General features: G+C 40.6%; 2 protein-coding genes across 18 annotated transcripts in view; both read right to left on the bottom strand.

Annotated features, from left to right (window-relative positions):
* The window catches only part of LOC137101203 (palmitoyltransferase ZDHHC14-like), a 38,693-nt gene extending 36,137 nt beyond the window's left edge, over window positions 1-2,556 (bottom strand). For 2 of the 5 annotated variants that reach the window (XM_067479297.1, XM_067479298.1), the window contains exons 1-2: window positions 1,984-2,551; window positions 1,189-1,483 (exon numbers count right to left, since the gene is read on the bottom strand). In XM_067479297.1, coding sequence (XP_067335398.1) covers window positions 1,189-1,483; window positions 1,984-2,050 — 362 coding nt within the window. In that variant the 5' untranslated portion in view covers window positions 2,051-2,551. Of the gene's footprint in view, window positions 1-1,188; window positions 1,484-1,983 lie in introns of all 5 variants that reach the window. The other 3 variants (XM_067479301.1, XM_067479300.1, XM_067479299.1) reach the window with 3 other exon arrangements.
* Window positions 2,557-7,373: 4,817 nt separating this feature from the next.
* Window positions 7,374-22,993, bottom strand: part of LOC137101202 (AT-rich interactive domain-containing protein 1B-like) — a 162,476-nt gene continuing 146,856 nt past the window's right edge. For 9 of the 13 annotated variants that reach the window (XM_067479287.1, XM_067479290.1, XM_067479294.1 and 6 more), the window contains 11 exons: window positions 21,453-21,644; window positions 20,475-20,690; window positions 19,634-19,856; window positions 16,236-16,377; window positions 15,028-15,197; window positions 14,087-14,213; window positions 13,709-13,828; window positions 13,513-13,585; window positions 11,213-11,951; window positions 10,820-10,950; window positions 7,374-10,506 (listed from right to left, as the gene is read on the bottom strand). In XM_067479287.1, the coding sequence (XP_067335388.1) occupies window positions 8,674-10,506; window positions 10,820-10,950; window positions 11,213-11,951; window positions 13,513-13,585; window positions 13,709-13,828; window positions 14,087-14,213; window positions 15,028-15,197; window positions 16,236-16,377; window positions 19,634-19,856; window positions 20,475-20,690; window positions 21,453-21,644 (3,966 nt within the window). In that variant the 3' untranslated portion in view covers window positions 7,374-8,673. The remainder of the gene's footprint in view (window positions 10,507-10,819; window positions 10,951-11,212; window positions 11,952-13,512; window positions 13,586-13,708; window positions 13,829-14,086; window positions 14,214-15,027; window positions 15,198-16,235; window positions 16,378-19,633; window positions 19,857-20,474; window positions 20,691-21,452; window positions 21,645-22,993) is intronic. The other 4 variants (XM_067479288.1, XM_067479286.1, XM_067479283.1 and 1 more) reach the window with 2 other exon arrangements.

Genomic DNA, 22,993 nt, shown 5'->3' with positions numbered 1-22,993 from the left:
AAAGTTCATGTCAGAGCTGTACCGCACTCGATTTTGAATGCATACAACATATAGTGGCCAGTGAGAGCATATCTTTACAGTTAAGATACTGAACAGCAGCCACCAACCTCTGCACATATTTTGCCTATTAAGCTTTCTCTGGCTTTGAAGCACTTTAGCCTGATATAGACTGTCAGACTGAGCAACAAATGTCATGATGGTGCAGGATTCTTATCTAGCGTAGATGGAGTTTCTGAGATGATATATGACAAGAGTGATTACTTAGGACTGATGATGAGCGGGACAATGCACAATCTCTTGCGGTATTCTCCTGTGCTGGCAGTGTGCAGGTCAGGGTCTGCGGCTACATGCTGTATCATGCACTTCAGCCACAGTGGGCCAATTTAAGACATCCGGCATGAGATGAAGATGAAAGGCTGGAAAAGACTGTGGAGAGGAACTGCTGTCTGTTGATTACAGGTTGTTCTAACAGTAGAAGAAAGAGGGGGCTCCTTTGGGAAAAGTGGGACTGTTATTAAAAGACTGCCAATGGCAAACATGGACGAGCAGACACAGTTCGCTTTATTCCATAAACAATTAATCTAAAGTAATGTCAAGAGAGAAAAGTGCTGAATTTAACCTATAATAGGAGAGCTGGTTATCAGGAACATAAGTTTAAGTGTTAGTATGCCTCTACTAACACCATCCTGCTAGAACAAAACCATAAGTTGACACACAGGATTCAACAGTACAGTTGACCGACAGTACAACTGTTCAGGATTCAATATCTCGCTCAAGGACACTTAAGTAAAACAAATGTTTGGCTAAGAACACTATCTACCATCATTGCAAACATGTAAAACCCATAAAGACATTAAGCCACAAATCTCACACCTTTTCATAAGGTAGCCCCACGACATTTTTCATCAGCAACATGCCCCAGCAAAACACACCGCTTCTGCAGAATAGTTATTTTCCATTCTACTTAAGTGCAGAGAAGCCTCTACATAATGAGCCAAACAGCTCTCTGAGACCCGAGAAGATCACAGGAAATACACCCACTCTAGATACCGGTGACATAACTGACTTGTATCTAAACTGTTTCTCTGACGGCCATGAAATTAAATCTCTAATCCAAAGCGCTGATGTGCATGACTACGTAACAGACCTGAGAACAAACACACTGAGCATGCAGTCAAAAATACTTACTCGAATGTAAAGAAAAGTCCACAGGTGACTAGAATGAGGACAAGGGTAAGGTAGAAAACACCTGTCTGCTTGGCCATCATAATCCTCCCATCGCAGTAAAATTTATTCCGACCTGGGAAGGACTCCCACTTCCTTTTCTTAGGGGTCCTTTTTTTGTAAGGGGTCTCCATTGGTGTGGAGCTGCGAGTGCTTATCTGGCTGTACTCGCACTCTCTCATGGACTCCGATCCCCCGAGATGCATCAGTTGCTGATTAAAGTCCCCACAGCTGGACGAGTCCCGGGGCAGATGTGCCTCTGTTAAGATAATAAAGCAGAGCAGGTTCAGCAGGCAAAACAGCAACTTTACTAACAAATGCATGGGATGAGTGCAGGCTGATAAACTGGAAGAACTACCTCCCAGTAGTAATAACATCCATCTTGCGATTAGTTACATTAGCTAACTGTTTTCCAAAAACATGCCTCGCTTCAAACGAAGTCTGTAAATATAGCTAACGGTAAAGATCAAGGAAGTAGAGCAGGTTTTGCTAATCTAACGCTAGCAAACTTGGCACATAACTTCACTGGAAGCCCACACAGACATAAACACGCTTTTATTAGCAAACGGTCTGGCTAGCATCATATAAAAACTGAAGGCAGTAGTGCTAAGGCTAACATGGTTAGCAAGTTGTGATGCCTGGTAAGTTAACGTTAGCACGGTGGCCAACTTGTGCAATTAACGGCTAACGTCACATTAGTTAGCTGCTGGCCATTCACTTCGCCCAAATAACACAAATATTTTTCTTAGTCTATTTTACTTTCAACTCTGCCTCTCAGGGCAGAGGAAGGATTCAGAGTGCTCTTCACCGTCGTTGTCAGCCACATATCATCGCAGACACTGAATCTCCACACCCGGGCTGTATTTGTCTGTTGAAGCGACAGTTGAAGAGCTGCCTTACCGAAGGAAAGTCGTCGTGTTGGCGTGTCTTCGCGTATTTGCTACTCCTTTTGTTATCCAGGTTTGTTGCGAGCCAAACTCAAAGCGAAGAACACCATGTTTGTAAGTTTTGAGAGTAAAAAAAACAAAACAAAAAAATGAGTTTGAACTTCTCCACTCGTCGCCAAAGAACAACTTGGTTCAAAGAGGGAGAGGGAAATCCAGAGAATGGCCACACGACGGGGCGCTTCTCAGACAAGCTTCGGCATCCTGACTGGCTGTCGCTCAGAAAGACGAAGCAAATGGGACATTACAGACACATGCACGAGTGTTTCACAACACAGTCGGCAAGAATCGTCACCATTCAGGCACGAAAAGTTGCAGCAATCCCGCAAGAAGCGCGCTGACAGGCCAGTCGACAACCCTCTGTTCACGCTGTGCCCTCATCCACGCGCCGCGCCGCCGCGCTGCCACCCTCGCACACAACAAACATCAACATGGGAGCAGAGCAGCTTCCCAGCCTGCTCCTCCCCTTCCGATCGAAGCTGAAGTCACTACTGAGGAGCCGCAAGGGGGACGACGGGCTGTTAAAGGGATTCTCAAAGCGTGGTCCCTGGACCTCCCGGCGTCCGGGCGGAGGTTGGTGGTGAGGAGGGGGCCGCTGTGCAGGGACGTGTCCAAAGAAATGCCTGGGGAGGGTCATCACTGTGGGGGAATCTAACCACTATCATCACTATAGACTGCGTCCTAGAGAATTAAGTATACTTTGTATGTACGGTTTGAATCAGTCTTGAAAGTTTATTATTCTGTATTATCTAACAGTACAGCACGAATTCTACCTTTGCAAGGTTAAAATGTGGTAGTTTTGAATTTGAAACTATCAGAAAATGTTTTGGCCACGCTAATTAAAATGAATAAAGTATTAGAACTACCTCCATTAGCTTTTGGTGGGATTGCTTCAACCATCCACTTTGACGTCAATAATAAAAACATAGACTACATAGACTGTTTAAACTTGGAAACTGAGGAATTCTTACCTTGTAAAAGCAGAATTCATGGCAGAGCTTCTGTATTGGATCACATTAGATTGTACACCTGCAACTAATGAGGGGCCAGTAGGTGTAAAGCATGATCTAGAAGTAGGTACATTTTAGCAGTTTGCTGCTAAAACAAGAGTTAAAGGACAAAATTAGTAGTACTATATGGTCTGCTAAAAAAGAATAATTATTTAATTTAATATTTAAGAATATAAAATATTTAAGATTTAATATTTATTTATTTGTAGATAAGAGAGAAACAACGGAGTTGAGGGGAGAGAGAAATTGGAAACGATAACAACAAACATAAAATGTTCATAGCTAGATGCAAAATGTAGATGCTAGTTCACCGCTGCAGTCTCTGAGGTATCCTATAGTTCCTTCATAAATAAGTTCCATTTTAACATACTGTATGTTCATCTTCTACAGAACCAAAAGGAAATGGGGCAGAGAACTACACTGGGAAGTCATGTAGGCATATACCAACAAACTACAAAAGGTTTCCTGAATTTTCTGTATGCTTGGAAGTGAATTCAGAAAGAAATTTATAGTCATGTTCTCACTGTTGTTACCTTGAACATAATTGTGGATGATAATAGAAAAGAGACTGACAAAACCAATGTAATTGACAGTAAATCATTCAATAAATGGGAGCATTATGACTTTTTAGTCATATTGAAAACAGACATGCAGTGATGTCACTAAATAGCTCATGCCCCACTGTGAGCCAAAAGTAGAGTTCTCTGATGATGCAGTTTCCTGTTCCTCCTCTTAACACCTACACACACGGGCACGCGCACAAATGAACGCACACCTCCTCATCTAGCTCTGAAATCACTCAGGGGGGTTTAGCTCATTCACTCCTACAGCCACGCAATTATCCACTTTTACTGAAAGAAGTCTGGCTGCATTTCCTGTAATGTGAAGAGATTTAATTGTGCAGAAACAAACAGCATGCAAAGTGGAAAAACATTCTCACTGCTTTTATATTCTACTAATGCATTCATTGTTTGAAAATACACCGGAAGAATTTGGGTGTATTGATTATAGCTAGCAGATTGAAAACATGCATAGAGTTGGATGATGACAGCATTTTTAAGGACGCTGTAAAGCACTGTAATTTAACTTAGTCAAAGGTCGTGTCATACTAATCTGCTACTAAATGGCTGTCACGGCGAGGCATGTGAAACCAACAAGTAGCTCGTGTCTCACCTAATCTGTTGGAAAGCTGCAGATGTTTTCAGCAGTTGCTAATCATTTGAAACCCTCCAGATCGATTCTTTAAACTGTGGAGCTCATTAAGCAGTGTGATGACATATGGCTGAAGCTGTGGTTTTTGTTTGGAAATGGGTGGACATGACACAGCCTTTTAATCTGAATCCAAGAACAACATGGGCCTGTATCACATCCCGCCATGGCCACATCCAGACAATATTGCTTCATTTAGAAAGCCAAACAGGATGAAAGAGCATTGTGAGATCAAAGACTTATTAAGAGGCAGAAGTAATCTTATAGCAACAATTATTGGATGTAGCTAGGTTTTGTAAAGACAGTTCACACCTCTGCTGCCACACATATATTGTATCACACTTCAGTGGAAAGGTCAGTGCCATCTCTTTTGTTTTCATCCAGTGCTCATTCATCTACCTACGTTAGCAGTGAGAGGCAGGAGGGTACCCAGGCTAGCAGTAGCCAATGACGGGCCCAACCTCCTCTCAGCCACCACATCCATCCTGTCAGAGCTCGATGAGTCAGCTTTTCAGAGGCACAAGAGTGTGGGAGGTTTTCTCCTGCGGTTGGCTGCCTACGTGAAACGCATCCTCCAGTACCAAAAAAGTAAAGCAACCCACTTTCCCTCTGAACCGTAATTGACAGGTCGAAATTGAAAACACTATGTGGGGCTAAGTCTGTGTTTATAATGTGCAGGTGCATACACGCAATGATAATACAGCCATTTGAATCGATTCTATCTCCACACAAATGTGCTTTAGTTAGAAATCAAACTGTTAACCACCGCTCAGGTATGCTCTTATTTTAAGGCTCTCTGCAGCCAAGCAATCCACCTAACAATCATTCTTTGAAACCCAGACTGTGATGAGACTGTTTATTGCCTGTGTTGTCAACCTCAGGAATACCATTGTTGAAGACAGCTTAAAATAGCACTCAATATTTTGCCCACATTTCCCCTGGCAAAGCAGGGGAGAGAGAAAGAATGTCAAATTCCAACTAAATATGAAGTGACAATTCTGGGAAAAACAAACTGAGGGAAAGTGGTGCACAGTAAAATACATTTCTGATAATAAACTGGGTTGTTGGCGGTCTTTATGTAACACTTTTTTCTTATAAGCTGGTAATGGAAAGTGCACTAAAGTTAGGTGTACAGAGACAGTAGAGATTTTTGTCTTGTGTTTATGTCTGCTTATGAAGGCAACTCCTGTCTAATGTCTGTGTTTACACCTGCAACAACTTGCATGCCTTAAAGGATTGCATAAAAGATATAATAATAAATGCAAGACAGAGGAGATTTAATTGTAAGAAGAATGTGAATATAAAAGTGTATTTGTGAGCGTGAACATGTAAGTGCATTTATCTTAACACTAGTATTTTATGTTTTTTTTATTTAGTATTTTAAGTATGGATTAGTAGCACTGCCAACACTTTTCACATTACAAATAAAGCTGCATTTCTTGGAAGCCAAATAAAATGTAGTCATGGGATTTCACTGTTCATTGTTGAATCAAAAGCAAAATAATGTTTCATTACTGAAGTGCATGAATAAGTAGGTCAAAACTATAATTTAACATCCAGATATGTAACATGCTGGAACTGCTCCTGAGACAGCACTGAAAGGAACGTTTGGGGACTGCTGTCACCAGACTTGGGACAAATGCACATCAAAAGTCTTATACACTCAGTGTTTACAACAACACAAAGCAATATACAGAGAAAGCATTCAATAAAATGTTAATTTATCGTTATATACTGACTCAAAAATAAAATGAGACTGATGAAACCATGAAACATAAGTCTAATAACTGTACTAACAGATGGTGTGAGTAAGCATTGTACACTACTTTTATTCTCTTTACCTCTTTATTAAAAATCTGTTTTTATCTATTTTTTCACAGGGGTTTTTGGTAATTTTCTGCAGCAGAAATGCCTTTACAGTTTTAAAAAATAATAAGAGGAAGGGAATTAAACTCTTATTTAACAAGAAAATATTGAAAAGTGATCCTTTAAGAGAAGCTGTGGGAAGTGAGTTTGATGTCCAACACTAATGGAATTGTTGTAGTCCAGCTGTCACACATTATAAATATAGTAGTATCATGTGAGCAATAAATGGGTTAGCAAATTATTTTTCATATTCTATCTTTTAATATCAGCAAGGCTGTAGTGCTGTATTTTCACTACTAGACATGACAGCCTGTGAACCTTTGCAAAGATTTCAGTCTCACAATGTTACTGAGAGATGAAAATGCTGATAAGTGTTTGCTGCATGGTCAGAGAATGGTTGCAAAATCACTTTTGTTTTGTCATCCAGTGACTCCACCTTCATGAACACGAGGAATGATCATGCAAAAAGTGTGTCTGTTGTAACCGCAGACCTCCCATCATGAGACGGACTGTCTTTTGTCTTCAGTTGACTTATGCCACTTTTATGAAACTGAACTTGAACGGGCACATATTACAGCCGCTGCATGTTTCTTATTAGGAAGGAATAAAAGTTTTCAGAAAAAAATCCCAACACCTTCCTCTTTCTACTCCTAGACATGCAGCATTCCTAAACAGCATTTTTCTTTAAATGTTGTCAACACCACTAATAACATTTTCTAAAAATTTGAGAAATATCCAATTTAGCAGCTATCAATAATACTTTAAAAACAAATGTGTGTGAAGGATATAAAGTACAAGAGCTGACTTGGTGATGTCTTAGTGGTCGAAACTGAGATTCGGCAATAGACTTTTAATATGTAGAGACAGCTACCCGACCCCTTTGCCTCTAAACTGTAGCAGTGATCAGCCAGAAAGCACTCAGGTCCCCTTTATCAAGTGTCCTCTGGACTCCTGTGTGTTGCAGTCCTTGTAGAATTTCACAGTGAGCTGGAAGAGTCTGTTGTGGCTGTGATCAAATTATGTGGAATAAAATCAATAAAAAGCAGTCCTTGTAAGCAGCTGATGTTTGTTTTATTGGCCTAAGATTGTCTGGACATAATGCAACGTCCCCGGTGCCTAATGATGTTCATTGTACATTTATTTGTGACATGTGCAGCACAGAGTATAAATGTGTATACTGAATAAAAGAGACATGGGGTCATATGAAAAAAAGGCAAATTTTACAATGAGCTGTCAGGACATTTTAAAGGATCTTTTCGGACTTTTCTTTTAAAGAGTTATTTAGATTTAAAAATATGCCCATTGACATGAATGGAGGACAGTAACGAACAGAAATGTGTTCAGTTTCTTAAGTAACCTCGCCAAGATGGCAGCTCACCCCAGCACTTCCACGTTTGATTACCAAAGCGATTGTTTTCTCAGCTATAGTACAATGCATACAAGGATTTTTACATTGAAACATAAGTTACATCTGCCATGTTCAAATATTTGACCCCATTAACAAAATATGTATAACAATAACAAATTTTACCAACAATAAAAGCATTTGTTATATTAGTCAGAAAGTCCCATATCTTGCTATGTGTGATAGACTGAAAGAATCATGTGCATCCATTGTACAATGGTTTATATACACAGTGATGAAAAAATACAGACATAACACAAGTGCTTAAGAAAACACAAAGTTCATTTGTGAAAGTCTTTGAGGCTATGACTGATCATTTAGACACTTGTTTTGACAGATGCGGTTCTTTCATGTTGATTAGCTGGTGCAATGTTGCCCTCTTACGGCCTAAAGCGCACACTGCAGGTGTCTTCGAAGATTTACATCTTGTTCTCAAAAGGGACAACTTTCTATAGTCCTATTGCACAGTTTATCTTCCAGCGATGGAGACATATACATTTAAAAAGTCAGTGTTTCCCCCCCACAACTGTTGGCAAAAAGGTTTAAACTACTGTACAGTGTCATATTTTAAATAAATACTCTCCATTAACAAAATGTTGATGAGTATATTAGCATTTATAAAACTGAAAAACATTTCAACAACCCATCAGCTCAAAAGGAACCACATAATTAAGCACCAAAATCTGGTGGCAGCTTTGGCTGAAAACAAACAAACAAACAAACAAACAAACAAACAAACAAACAAACAAACAAACAAACAAAAACTAATGCCAAACATAATATCAAACTTAGCAATCACCAGCAGTTATTAAATATTTGTATTAAAATGAGATTTCAAATCCCAAACCCACTTTTTCAATAGGACCCACAAGCTATACATATATATTTTGTATATGCGAATATTTCCTTTAAAAAAAACAAACATTTTCTGTCATTTTCATAATTAAAAATAGAAAACCACAGAAATATATGGTCCACCTCAGTGTCGGCTGAGCAAGTCCGGCCTCTCTTCCTGTCATAATTTCCCTAAATGAAAGAGAACTTGGCAGATAATGGCCACCACCCCTGTGTTGAGCACTGAGGAAATGGAAATGTCTAATAATCTGCTTTCATACAGCACAAATTCTGTCTTATTCTCCTCCAGTTTAGCCATGGCCAACAGGCCTTTGGCTGCTCTGCACATCATGTTTATGCTTGGGGGGTCCATAGGAGGGTGCCCCATGTGCAACAAGCTATGAGGGTTCTGCTGGTACTGTGCCATGCTAACGCCATCTTCCAAGAAACCTACCAAATTACCCACGCTGCCCTTCTGCATGGCTATGGCACGTGCTGCTGTGGGGTCTCCCTGTGCCAGGTGGGAGAGGACAGCCACTGCCATCTCCCTGTAAACTTGGGCCTTCCTTTGACCAACATAACGCACTAAGACAGTGAAGATTTTCTCCTGTCGACTGAAGGGTGGTGTGGCTAGCAGGAGGTCCACATTGCCATCCTGGATGCTCAGTTTGCAGAGGCACTCCAGTACCAGCCTCTGAGGACTGAGCTGGGAGTGGGGTGCTGCTGATGGGAAGGGGTCCTGGGCCTCGGCTGAGGGGCACACCATCCAGTGGAGAAGTCCATCTAGCACAGGGAGGCAGATTGTGTCTGGATAGGTAGAGAGATCCAGCTGGCCAGAGATGTTGGCCAAAGTGACCATTCCATTCTCCCTGAGCAGACCCAAACACTCCCACCACCACTCTCCTTTGCTACTTGACAGCCCCTGCTCTTGTTGTTCATCTCGCTGGTAGCTAGGGGATGACCTGTTCCTCTCAGGGTGCTGGTGATGCAGCAGAAGGAGCTTGCCCAGAAGAAGAACCAGAGCGGGGTGGCGTGACATCTCTGAGTCATTCCCCGGAATGAAGGACAGACTCCGGACGATGTTTGAGATGCAGAGGCAACGCTTTGACAGTGAGTCCTGCCATGCAGAGATTGTAGAGAGTGGAGCCTCATCCAGGCAGCGGGGCTCATCTTCTAGCAAGGTGATGTGATCCTGCTCCCCATCTGAATGCACCCTGAAGGGGTAGGAAGGCAAGGAGCGTGCAGGGTGGGCGTAAGACAAGGCATCAACTCGAGCACACAGGACATCATCAATAGTAGCAGTAATATGTTTCAGTGGCTGATCCTTTCCATCATCCATCTTGTTTATTTGTTTGTTTTCTGTTCTTATCTTGTCATCCGCCCTTACGAGTGGTTCAGTCCTGGGTTCAAAGTGAGTCTGAATGTGTGAGGTGGAGTCCCCTCCACCAGCCTGCCAGTGCAGTAGCCCACTGGTAAACTCAGTGACAAAACCTAAGCGCTCTATCATGTCTTCCGTTAGGTCCTCTTTGTGGGCAATCTTGATGGGAAGCTTATCATATTTGCTCGCTTGTTGAGGTTTAGGTTCTAGCTCCGTGAGCGGGTGTTCGACAGAGTCTTTTTTACCCTTTGTTCCTCTTTCACCTCTGTCCTCTTCTTTCCCCTCTTTTTCTGTGTGTTCTTTATTCTTTTCCTTCTCTACACTAATCCCGAGCTCCTCTTTATCACCATTCACCTCCGTTGACACTGGCGCTTCAGTGATGGGTGGAGCTTTTTCTTCAATGGCTCCTTCCTCTCGCTCCACACACATCTCTGCTGCTGCTAGAGGGGAGTCAGCTTCAGGTTGAAAAGTAGGACCTGTCTCTTGGCCAGATGTGTTTTTGATTTCCTGGTTAGAAGTGAGGTCCAAAAGGCTTTTATTAGCCACAGTCCCCACCTCAAAGTCTCCCAGGATGCCAAACATCTCAATCAGGGAACGACGGAAGTACTCCACGATGAGCTCAAGGAAGCCAGGCAACTAATTAGACATAACATAACATCATCCACGTTAACAATTTAGCAGAAGGCCGAGATCAGTCACGTGTTGCCAAGTTTGGTGAAAGTGTTTTGTCTTTCCTATCTATACTTTCATTATAATCAGTATGATTTCAAAGATTTATAATATATTAAATCATCGAGAGTACATTAAAAATGTAGAAGCATTACAGTTTTACAGACTTTCACTGCCAGAGCAAAGGTTTATCTAGAAGTCCATTTTAAAGAGACACACTGTATGCCACTATATACCTTTATCTGTCAGCAGTGAATAGTAGTCATAGCATTAGTTTTACCTGGGAGAGGTTAAAGGAGCCCACGGTGCTGTCGTCATACAGCAGGATGTTGATGGTGTCTAGAGCCCATGTGCTCTCTGCCAGAAGCCCAGACTTTAGAGACATCATCACACGCCAGGCCTCAGGCATTCCTAAGATTAAAAGAGAGGAACCAAGAGGAAAAAAATCTGTCTTTGTCCAAATGATAAAAGGGACACTGAACAAAGGAGATCATTGTAATTATTTTCATAAAATTGATCACATGTTGGGCTAACTCTCCCTAAAAATTTGTTTTAGTTACCTGAAAATATTCAGTTAAATTTTTAAGTTAAATGCACACTATGCAACAATAAGCAGTGCATCTTCTAAAAAACCTTCTCAGCCAATTCATGAAATAACAGGACTCCATCTTACCAGTGTCCTTGGAGGTAAGCTTGCGTCGAGGCTTAAAAATTGGCATGGTGGCCTCCACTGATCCTGGTGGGTAGTTGAGGTCCCGTCTCAGGTTGGGAGGAAACTGACCAAGGGGTACACTGCCCTGCGAGCCCATCATGGCCATTCCAGGTTTAGGCATCTTCATGGGGGACATGAACACTGCTTTGCTAGGTGACATCCGAGAGTCCATGGAGCGCTGGAAGGCCCCTGGGCTGGGGGCTCTGGGTAGGTGGTTTGCCATGGATGGAGAATTGGAATATGATGATGGCTGGCGTGAAGATAGAGGTGGGATGCCACCTGATGATGACATATAGGTAGACTGACGGTGCCAATGCTCCTGCCCAGGCCGGCAGTCCATATCATCTCTGCCAATTGAGCCATAAGGAGGCATTTGAGATGGTGGCCCCTGTCGGTTGGAGTAGGGATAGCTGAGGTCTGTCCTGGATGGCCACATGTTGGGGCCATCAGCAGCATTGTTAGGCGTGGGCCCGCCACCCATTATACTGTGCTGGCTCTGTCCTGATGGGGCCATTCTGTCCCGGGGGTAAGGGTAAGGGAACTGCCCCTGGAGGGGTCTGTGTTCAGGACCTGAGTAGCCACCACTGTAGTGGTTGTACATGTCAGGCTGCTGGCCAGTGTACTGCATGGCATACATGTCGCTCTCATGCCTCTTGGGTGGTGGGGCATACATACCATCCATAGGCCGTTTGTAGCCCTGCTGAAGCAAAGGTGGAGATGGTTAATTATAATTACTGCCAGTAAATCAAACACTTGATATACTCATATTCTCATCATTTAATCTTCAGTGGTGTTTTGTGTAATATGCAACAGAGCAGTCCATAATACTGATGACAGGGTGGTAAATGAACGAAGAACAAACGTTAAGGAAAATATTACAAAAAAGATTGTTGGTTAAATACAGTAAAATTACTGCTAACTAAAAAGCATGCAATGTGTTGAAATTTTTTTTTTTATTATTTTTTGTTGTTGTTTTTTTAAGATCTAGTTGTCAGACCTCCATTCACAGGCAGAGAAAATAATGGCAAAAGAGATAGAGAGTCCTAATCCAGCAGAAATATGAGCCGAATTTGACTGAACTGAGATTACCATTAATTAAGCTGAATGCCATTTCCAGAAATGTAATGTAAAAGAGAATACAATGATTTACATGACATTTGTTTTTAATTATAAAGAGTACAAAGACAACACATCAAATGTTGAAACGTAGAAATTCTTAAAAGCTATTTGCTCATTTGAACTTGAAGCCAGCAACACGTCTCAGCAAAGTTTTGACAGGGCCACGTATATCAGTGTGTTGCCTAACACTGTAAACATTTGGAAGTGAGGAGACCAAATGTTTTAGTTTGAAAATCAAGTTTTTCTTTCCCTTTCTTGCTTTATGTATGACTTTAGTGGCAGTTTGAATTTCACATTTGACTTGTCAGACCATAGGGCAATTTTCCACTTTGCCTTAATCCATTTCAAATGAGCTTGGTGAGGGAGAAGGTGGTGCCATTTGTGGATCATGTTTACTGTGTATATGGTCGTTTTAACTTGCTTTTGTGTTTGCAGCATCTTAGTTTCACAGGTGTTCCTGAGCTCACGCAGTTATTTTCCACTACGGAATCGTGTTTACTTTTATGCAGTGCTGCCTGAGGCCCCAAAGTTCATGACCATTCAGAATTGGTTTTTGGCCTTGTACTTTGGATTCTTTCAACGATAGATAATAAAATCCCCAAATCCTGTTCAATTTCATGTTCAGATATATTATTCTGAAGGTGTTAAACATGCCATTTTTCAAAATGTGCTCCAATTCTATTTCTGAAAGTCTCATAGTACACTGATCTGTTCTCCCGACCTTTATTAAATGTGTTGTTGGTGTCAAATTCATATACACATATATACATAACATATATACAGAAACATCAAATTTCTCAATTTTAACATTTAATATGTTGTCTTCATAGTATTTACAATTACAAATAGGTTTCAAATGATGTGCATTAATATTTGCATTCTTTTTTCTGTCTACATTTTAAATGTCACAATTAAAATTGTAAATAGTGAATTCAAATAGTGAAATATCAAAGTGAACTAATATACTAATACTACTAATATGTACTAAAATGTTTTTGGGAGAAAATACTCAATACACTACTCAGTATTTTACATGATACATTATGTGACATTCTTAGGTCACAGTGACAACAGTTTAAAACTACTGTAGTACTTGCAGTTTGAAGTAAATAGTACTCGGTTAATCCAAAGCCATCTCTCACCTGCTGCTGTGGATACATCCCAGATGGATGCATCCCGTATGGCATACCGGGATACTGCTGACCATAATCATGTCTGACATAAGAGAGGAAGAAGAAGAATACATCACTCACTTTATAAACACACACACACACACACACACACACACACACACACACACACACACACACACACACACACACACACACACGTGCTGACCTCTGCTGCGAAGGGTATCTACTGGGAGAGTATATGCTGCCCTCACTGGTGGAAGGCCCCAGATTGTTTTGACTGCCAGGTGGACCCATGCTCCCCTCCATCCCCATCACATGGTCTGATCTGAGTATCAAACACCAGAAATATCTTAATGCTGACACATACAACTGAAAAAAAAATTATTGGAACCACAAACCAATCATTCCAATTTTTACCAATCATAATGTATGTGCTGCATGTTAATACAGCCCTTGTTGTCCATTATACATGTGTAGATACATTAAAAAACTCCTCTTAGCTCTTAGGGTGCATGTAAGAAAAATTGCTAAAAACAATTACTAGATCACCAATCTCATCTGGTAATACAGAATATGTGCCTACCTCCTGTCATAGCTGTATGGGTACTGTGACCTTTGGTTCATAGTCAGGGCGGATGGGGGTCGACCATACATGTCCTGCATGCCACCACTGGACATCTGGCCTGGTATGTAGGGATCAGCTCCTGCCACTGAAGAATCACAAGGCAATGAAGATGAATACAACTAAAAATATCAACAACATAAACAAAGCTGTAATTGTCCATGGTTCATACATTTTAAAAACCAAGACGTTAAAATGTATGAACCATGTTTTTTCCTAAGCCAGCAGGTGGCAGCATTCCTCTATGAATATTCACGACTTTGCATGATTAGGCCTATTGTTCTGAGGCTGTAACTGTTGTTATGCAGCTAACATCCACCATATTATTTATTCAGACTTCATTCTCTTCAGCCTTCAGAGGGGTTGCTATCCTTTCTGAAACTACTGTTTGTTCTGAAAACCTAAACCACAGAGTTGGTCAAAACAGGTGCTTCCCAGCAGGATGGAAGGGATGAAAGGTTGCAAAAGACGAGTATGAAAAAGATGAACAAAGTTAAGATGAGACAAAAGCTAAGCTACAAGAACATCAGATGAGCTGGTGTGTTTTCGATAAAGGGGTGTGTAACAAACAGTTCCTCATCTCCTTTCATTGATCTGGTAGTAAAACACACACACATCTGTCCTGATCTGAAAAAACACGGTTACTAGACAATGAATTAGACCAACAAGAGAAATGAAAGAACAGTGGCTTTGGTATGCAATTATCATTTAATAAAAGAGCCATATGACTTTATATACCAGTTAAAGATAAAGTTAAAATATTTTGATTTCATCTGGATTTCTCTATTTTGCACCTCTGCAATACAAGGGTTAATTCACAAAAGTCACAATGTCTTGTGTGAAATCAGAAAAACAGGTCAGGGCATTAGGTGAAAAGGTGTCACAGCATGCGCCTCACTCACTCTTCCTCATCCCGACAAAGGGGTCCTTGGCATCGTACTGCATCCTCATCATCATGTCAGGCATGCTGAGGCCCTGCTGGTAAGGAGCTGAGGGGGGAAGGGAAGTAGTTCGCTTCTGGAAGGCGGGGTCATTCACCTCCGAGAAGGGGTCCTGTATGCTCACACTGCTCCTGAACAAGGCAATGAAGGACGGCAGGAGAGAGAGAGGGAAGAGAGAAGGTGGAGGTGTATGATATGACAATGTACTGTGAAGGTGCTCTATTTTTAAAACAATGCTTATATTTTTAAAATAAAATTTTGATTATTTAATCATTATTGTAATATAAAATAAATCATTTGAATATGAAATGAAAAAAAGAGCTCTGTCAATGTTATATGTTATTCATTACTTTAGGCACCTATGCAATACCTTTTGTGCATGCCTAAAGTTCAAGATAAATCTAAATGTAACCATTTTATGTACTATTGGTTAGTTCAATTAATAACATATTTGTATTTGCATACATTTCTAATAAAATTGTAATATATTGCACTTGAAAGTAAATAGTAACAACTGCTGCCAAATAGTGCAGAGAAAAGTGCAGTAGTAGAGTTAAAAGTCTACTCTCTAAAATGTAGTAAAGTACAAAGTAATGATGAAATCCAAAAAGTCCTTTACAAGTGCATTGAAAAATAATTTTATTTTACTTTTTTCTTTTTTATTGGGCAGATACATAATATCTCAAACAAAGCAAACAAAGTACTTTGTCTCCTCTACCAGGTTTTGCAAATAAAATCTTTCATTAAAATGCTTATTTCCTGAAACACAGCTGTAGTGGTTTTGTAATGAACAAAATATCAGCAGAGATGAAGGACATTTTGAAAAGTAGAAGGCTTGAACCTTTAGACTAAAAAGCAAAAAACAAAGTACAATTCTTCAGTCTCACGATATGCACTTCACAAACTGTTACTGATAAGTGGATAATGACAGTATACAGTCTCTGAGTAAAACTGTGCACATAGTCTTAGTCTTGAATTTTGTTTCACTACACAATATTGTTATTGTTAGTGGTCACAACTTGGTGTGGGTTTAAACCACATATCATCAGGAAATCAAATCCTTTTATATTTATGACTTATGCAGTAACAAATGCAATGAGTAATAATATTAGTAGCAATTGTAGTAAAAGCAGCAGAGTCAGTATTAGTGGAGTAAGTCTATTTCGTACCTGTTGGAGGGAAGTGGTGTGACCTGTCCCAGAGGGGTGGTGGCGGGTGTAGGGGGTTTCAGCTCCCCTGCTGCCTCTGTTGTGGAGCTGCTGCCGGAGGACTGGGGTGTCTGTGGACCTTGTAGGGAGCCACCTGAATTTGCTGGCAGACAAAAGTAGCCTTATTTTCGAATAGCTAGATGATTCACAAATTTAACAATAAAAACTGTAACACATTCAGACATGGTCCCCCATGTTTTCAGATATGATCCAGAAACTGGTTTGAGCTAAAGCAGCCATAGTGTTCTTTCATTGCAGTAAGGTGCTGTGTTAGGGAGATATCTCTAGACTTTAGGCCAAAGCACTAACAGCGATGCTCCACATGAGAACTGAGCCTGAGCAAACAGCCTACATGAGAGCAGAGAAGATGTGAACAGAAGGGCTGCTAAATAGGGGCCAACAGAGGTAGAAGAAAATATTAAAGAGGCTGGAGGAGACGACACAGCAGGGAGAAGGAATTCTCAGCGGAAATTGCCCACTTGGACAGTCTATATTTGGAATTTTTTGAAAATGGTGTAGCTGGGTTTTACTTTAAGTGAAGCACTGAGTTGAGGAGGACCTTATGTGTAGGGCTGAGCTGAGGGGGGCACAGACCTGAAAATATAGTAAAACTACCCTTAGGGTAAAATAGACTCATGTGCAAGCTAATACTTTAGTAAACATCTCCACAAGGAGCTCGAGAAAGCTAGTCCTAGTAAAAATACATCCCCTCACAATCATGATTCCAAACTGAGGTTAAATTGGGTTAGTGCGCTTTCTTGTTATTACACCACATTTCTCTGAATTTCTCAGTGCAGATGACTAGAAAATTATAGGCAAGTAGAGCTACAGGAGCCCACCACACAAAGAACCCCTAGTCAGATAAAACCAAAGGATACCAATTCCCAGAAGCAGGTTTAATGGAAAATGTGGACCGATCCAGCTAACAGACGTCAAAGACAGAGAAAGAGAGAATATGAAAGTATCCTAATGAGCATTTAGTGTAAGAAGGCTGTCTCTATAACAGCCTCAGTGGCCTTTCCCTGCACCGCACGTTTCCACAGGAAAAAAGGAAAGACTTTTTCTTTAAAAATTCATGCAAATTCTGAATTATTCAATGATACCTCCTGCCTTTACATCATAGGAGACTGAGAGAAATAGAAAAAAGGCAGAGCGACTGGAGAGATGGTTATCCCGTGATGATAAGGAGAGGTAGGGAAGAGGGCAATGAAGGGGGCAGGGAGAATAAGACATTCCTTGGTTCCTGGGATAGCCCTGCTTCAGACAAACATGAGGACACACACAGATCCATATGTGCAGAGGTGCAAACCATACTGGGGTTAGCTGAGGTTAGAAGGTCTGCCAGTCCTCCAGAGCAGGAGGGCAGACAGCCAGATACGTAATATGACACAGGTCAGGGTATAAAGATGGACGGGGGGAGTGTGAACTCAAGTGCCCCCTGTTGTACATTTATTAGATAAAGAAAATAATGGAAAAGTGTGTGTGTATGTGTGTGTGTGTGTGTGTAAGAGGCATTTGACTGACTTTTGATGTGCGTGCACTTTAGAGCTTGTGCATTTGTCAGCGGGTGACATAATCCAAAGTGGTTCAGGAGGGTGTGTGTGAATACAAGTCATCTGAGCCAGTTTTGTGAATGAAAGGTGACGGCGAGGTCAAGTTTGTTTGCATTCTACATTCCAGTTCTCATTAATCACTCCCCACAACCCACCACACACACATATGCAAACATCCCCCCACCACCGCCACCCAAACCAGCCCGCTGGACAAGCTCCCACAGTGAGATCATTAAGCTGTCAGTCTATATATAGGCTGTTATAGAGGTCGGACTTTAGAGTGGGTAAGCATAGATAGTAAATCAAGACAGAGGTAGACAACAGAAGTGGATAAGATTTAGTCTGTGTTGTGAAGTCTGTGGACTCGTTTATCACATTTTAATCACAGGTTTTATCATGTGTTTTATCCTGCTATAATAACAGGTAAAGTTTTAAAACTGGAGTTCAAGCTCACATGTGAAGTTAGGTTAAAAAATAATTTCCAAAGCTAAATTCACAAGATGAACAGAGTCCATTGTTAATGAAGAGAAACATGTAAATTTCTAAGCCAATTTGTTAAGCTGTTGAAGATATGGTAGAGTTTAAGATTTAGCCCCAACACATGTTGTTTTTTTCACAATTTTAGAGGTTTGTAATTTCGTCCATAATAGCACAGAAACAGTGCAGTCAGACTTTAAGACGGGTTGTAAACAAGCTAATAGGCCAGCTTGTCTGTTTTTCAGTGATTATCTATACCATGGTCCTACTGTCATGTATAGACGAATTTATGAACTGTAATCTGTCATCAGTAAGAGAACACACACGCCCATGCTGGGTGTCTGCTTGTGTGTGTATGCAAATGAGGGCAGACGCTCTTTTCCACCCACCAGGAAAAGCAATCTTCACTGTCTCAGGCAGGTGAAGTGCTCCGATGTTCTATTTGAAAGCCAGGGTCACTTTTCTCATCTCCGCTGCAAATTAGAGACGTGACCTCACTGCTCTATATTGCTCAAACTCTTTCTCCCGCTTCTCCTCATCCTCACGTCATAATTGTACACGGAGACACATGGTGTGAACAGGTGAAATACACAAACATAAAGCACCCTTTGTGTTTAGGTGCTGCACAAAAACATTATTACTTAACCTCCTGTGCACTTTAATCAAACAAAGGTGAGGTACAAGTTGTGATGGTCTTGTAGCTTACCTTCATTAAACTAAGAATCATGTTATCAAAATAGTGTTAATGTTCATTTATCTGTCTAGGTTTTTTTTTGTTTTAGCTGTGTTGTAATATTATATCATATTTTAGCATGATTTGTATGATTCTAGTGAATGTAATAATTAATGTAAAGTAATGACAGTATAATATACAGTATATAGCGGGTGAAGATAAGGTAAAGATTTGTGTTTAGACCTGTGGTTTCTTTGCTACACTTAACCAGATTGCTAAATTGACACAAAGTCATTTGTAACTGTTTGTTTTGGTCAAATAATTTTCTTTAAAACTGTAACTCATGCCAAAGTATTTACACAACCTAATAATGAATCTTTTCTTAGAATCAGCATGTGCTTTGAGTAAAATTTCTGCCTGTTCCAAGTTCTAACGTGTTAGTACAACAGCTACAGTCATTGGGACGGCTTTGGATACAGCTGCAGAGTCTTTACTGTGGTGATGTTTGCCACATTGCCATGAATACAGATCACTGTTTCTTTGATAATTCCTGACACCTGTAGTTTGATCAGCAGCACCTGTTGTTTCGCTGCTGACAGATGGGACAGTAGAGTTGTGAAAAAATTACAGTGAACCGATCTGTTATCAGGTCTTACCAGGTGAGGGCGGCTGGATCTTGACCTGCTTCCTGTTGTCCCCTCCAGTCATGCTGCTGCTGCTGCTGCAGCTGTCTGCTGGCGGTTCTTCTCCCCTCTCCATCTTACACTCATAGGCGAAGAGATACTGGATGTACTGCTTCTTGAGTGAGCTGGCAGAGCTGCTTGATGTACCGACGTTCAGTGTGGAGGATAGTTCCCGCCACTTCTTGTTCTTGTTTACCTGTGTGGATAATGATTGGCAGAACGATAAAAGATGAAGACGTTAAATGACTGGCACTGATCACAATGAAATTTAAAAGTAAAGAGTAAATTCTTTTTGCCTATGTCCTTTCTACGCGCCAGTAATGTTTCCCAGTAGGATCAGTCACACAACTTGCTTGGTGTAAATTTAATACAAAAAATAAATACCATTGCAGAGCACAAAATGTTTTCTAGTTAGTATAACCACATAGTTGTTGTTCAGTTTTCACATTGCTGTTTTAATTTTAACAGCAAAAAGTACCACAGTATAGGGCCAAAAGTATGTGGTCAAAACTGATCACACGCTGGATCTATAGAATAAATCTAAAATACAATTTTTGGTAATAATGGATGGATGGATGGATTATTTTTTCCATATTTCGGTGTGGAAGAACTGCTTGAGTCCTTTACTGGGTCCTGACCTCAATCAAGTCAGACATCTCTGTGACGGACTGGAACTCGACCTGTTAGCCAGGTCTTATTGCCTAGGATTAGTGTTTGACCTGATGTTATGTTGAGAATTTGTTTTTCAAAATTGGTAATCTATCTCTAACATTATCATAACGATATGACATCAAGCATATTTCCTGTGCATTACCATGGCGAGGCCTCCAATCTCCCGAACAGCCATGTACAGTTTCCACAAGTCCAGTGGCTTCTTCCCCACAATGGGCAGCTGTGCAACAGGCGTGCCCCTCTCTTCCATGAAGGTCAGATATCGCTCCACCCAGCTCCGCCTCTCAGGCTCCACACCCAGTTCATAAAGCCGCGAGACTCGCTCCCCACTAAGTGAGGAAGAATTAGGGTTGGTTTTCTGGCAAAGGATAGAGAAATAAAATAAGATAATGGCTGGAGGATTGTAACGAGATTAACTTCAGAAAGTTACTATTTATACATTATCCAGTGCACATTATATAAACATCAATCTTTTATTATATTAAATGATAGAATATATTTGGTAAATTACATACAGAACACACAAGAACAGTAATGAGTACGTGTGCTAATGAGCATAATTTATAGGTTGTATTTTTTATGCATTTTTTAGTATATAGTCTATTGCACAGTTTATTTTTCTATGGTATGTCCTCTTGCTACTTCTTTGTACAACATCTCACTTTCCCCATGGGAATCATTAAAGTTTTATTCCTTATTTACACATTCTGAAGTAGGATCTTGGTTGAATGACCAAACAAAAATAAATACCTCCTTACAGTATTTTGTTCAGTGTGCATCCTGTGTTTACTTCAAAGTTCATTCGCAGCACATTCATATCCCTCAAGTTCAAATTGGTGGATAAAGTTTAATCCCACACAGCTGCATCTGACTTCAGTCCAGGTTTTACAAAGACTTCTGTGGTTTAAGTACCAGCTTTTGATCAGGCAAATTACACAATAATCCCACAGTCAAAAATATATAAATCAAACTAAGAGCTTGTACTGAGCTTATTGTCCATAAAGGAAAATCCAATTAAGTTGCTTGGTTTGGTCTTTGTCTAAATATTAATGTAATTCCTGTAGTTAGTGTGTAATACAAAAAACCACAATCGACAGCTATTTGAGCGTCCAGAACTTACAGGGCTGGAGGGGATTTTAAGTGGCCAAGGTGGGCTGCTGATACTGTCACTGTCATCACCGTGGTAGGAGGAGAGGCTGGCCGGGCTGGGAGAGAGGGGGGAGGGGACAGGCAGTGCACCGCCTGGAGTGGCTGGCTGGGACACACACTGCTGGGAGCCGCTGCTGTTATTGTTGCTGTAGCCATCCTGTAGCTAGCAAGAAGGGAAAAAGTGATGAAGAGAACACAGGATATGTATTCTTTGGGAAAAAAGCATTTATCACTGTTATTTCTGCCACCTCCTCAGTGTAACACAATGGCGTGTCCTACTACTATACACACAGTGAGGTCACAGCTCAAAGTAAACAGAAAGCAACCCAAATGTATTCCCATTTTAAGTTGAACTTGTTCTATTTTCTAAAGTGAAATACTGCACCTTTTACTCCAATACTTCTAATAACTATATACTACATATAATAACTTACTGTTTTAGAAAAAAAAAATTATCTGAAATATGCAATGCTGTAAAAACAAATTCGACCCCCACCTAAATTCTTCTATTTTTTGTGTATCTCATACCAAACTGTTTTAGCTCTTCAAACAAAATATAACAATTACAAAAAATATATAACAAAGGAAACCTGAACAACCACAAAGTACTAATTTTAAATGCTAATTGTATATATTAAAGAAAGGGATATAATACCAACTAGACCTATTGGAAAAAGTATTCACCTTCCAAAAGTAGTGTAAGAGCATAAAAAACAGAGACTCATTCAGGAAGTCACTAAAGGTCCAAAGAAAACATCCGAGTAACTGCATGGAGTCTCCCTCATACTCTGATCCTGAACTCACAGGACTACCTTTTATATACTGGTCTAATACTGCCAAGTATAGTTATCAAAATTTGCAGTAACATGTCATTTTATACTGAAAAATAATTTACACCATATTTTTGTAGAACTAATAGTCAACCCACTGCTGGAGGAAGAAGATTGCTGTTCACCCCAGAGAAGGAAGAGGACACCGTAGATATGGTCAGAGCAGACAACAGCATAGTTCCATGACAACGGCAACAGCACATCATTAGTAGTGACAATATAACATTCAGTAACATCCATTCGGTGAGCTTATCAACACTGAGCCGTCTCCTAAACAGGACAGAGCAGCTGTATAGAGTGGGACAGTAGCGCAACACTGACAGAGAGCAACAACTCTTCTAGAAATACATCCAAGTACACCATGGTATTCTGTCATTGGTACTGTATTGCAGGGTACTATGCAACACAACATTGACTACTTTATGTTATTCATAATGTCATACTATAATAGAATATTTTGTCTTGCCTGTTTTAAAGAGTAATGGAGCTAGCTGTCACTGCCACGAGTTCCTATACACTGATGAAGCTGGCTTTAACCCTGTCAAAATAAGGCACAGGCACATCCTAGGAGAGTGTGCCATTATCAATGTCTCAGGACAGCTCAATCCCATTAAAAAATCTTTTTAGCATTGGAAGGTGTATGATCGGCAAACCCATCAACACATACCCCTTCTCCAGACAA

The sequence above is a fragment of the Channa argus genome, chromosome 16 (genome assembly GCF_033026475.1).
Source record: "Channa argus isolate prfri chromosome 16, Channa argus male v1.0, whole genome shotgun sequence".
Taxonomy (NCBI): domain Eukaryota; kingdom Metazoa; phylum Chordata; class Actinopteri; order Anabantiformes; family Channidae; genus Channa; species Channa argus.
The sequence above is the reverse complement of the archived record's forward strand: the minus strand, read 5'-3'. Positions and strand labels throughout refer to the sequence as shown.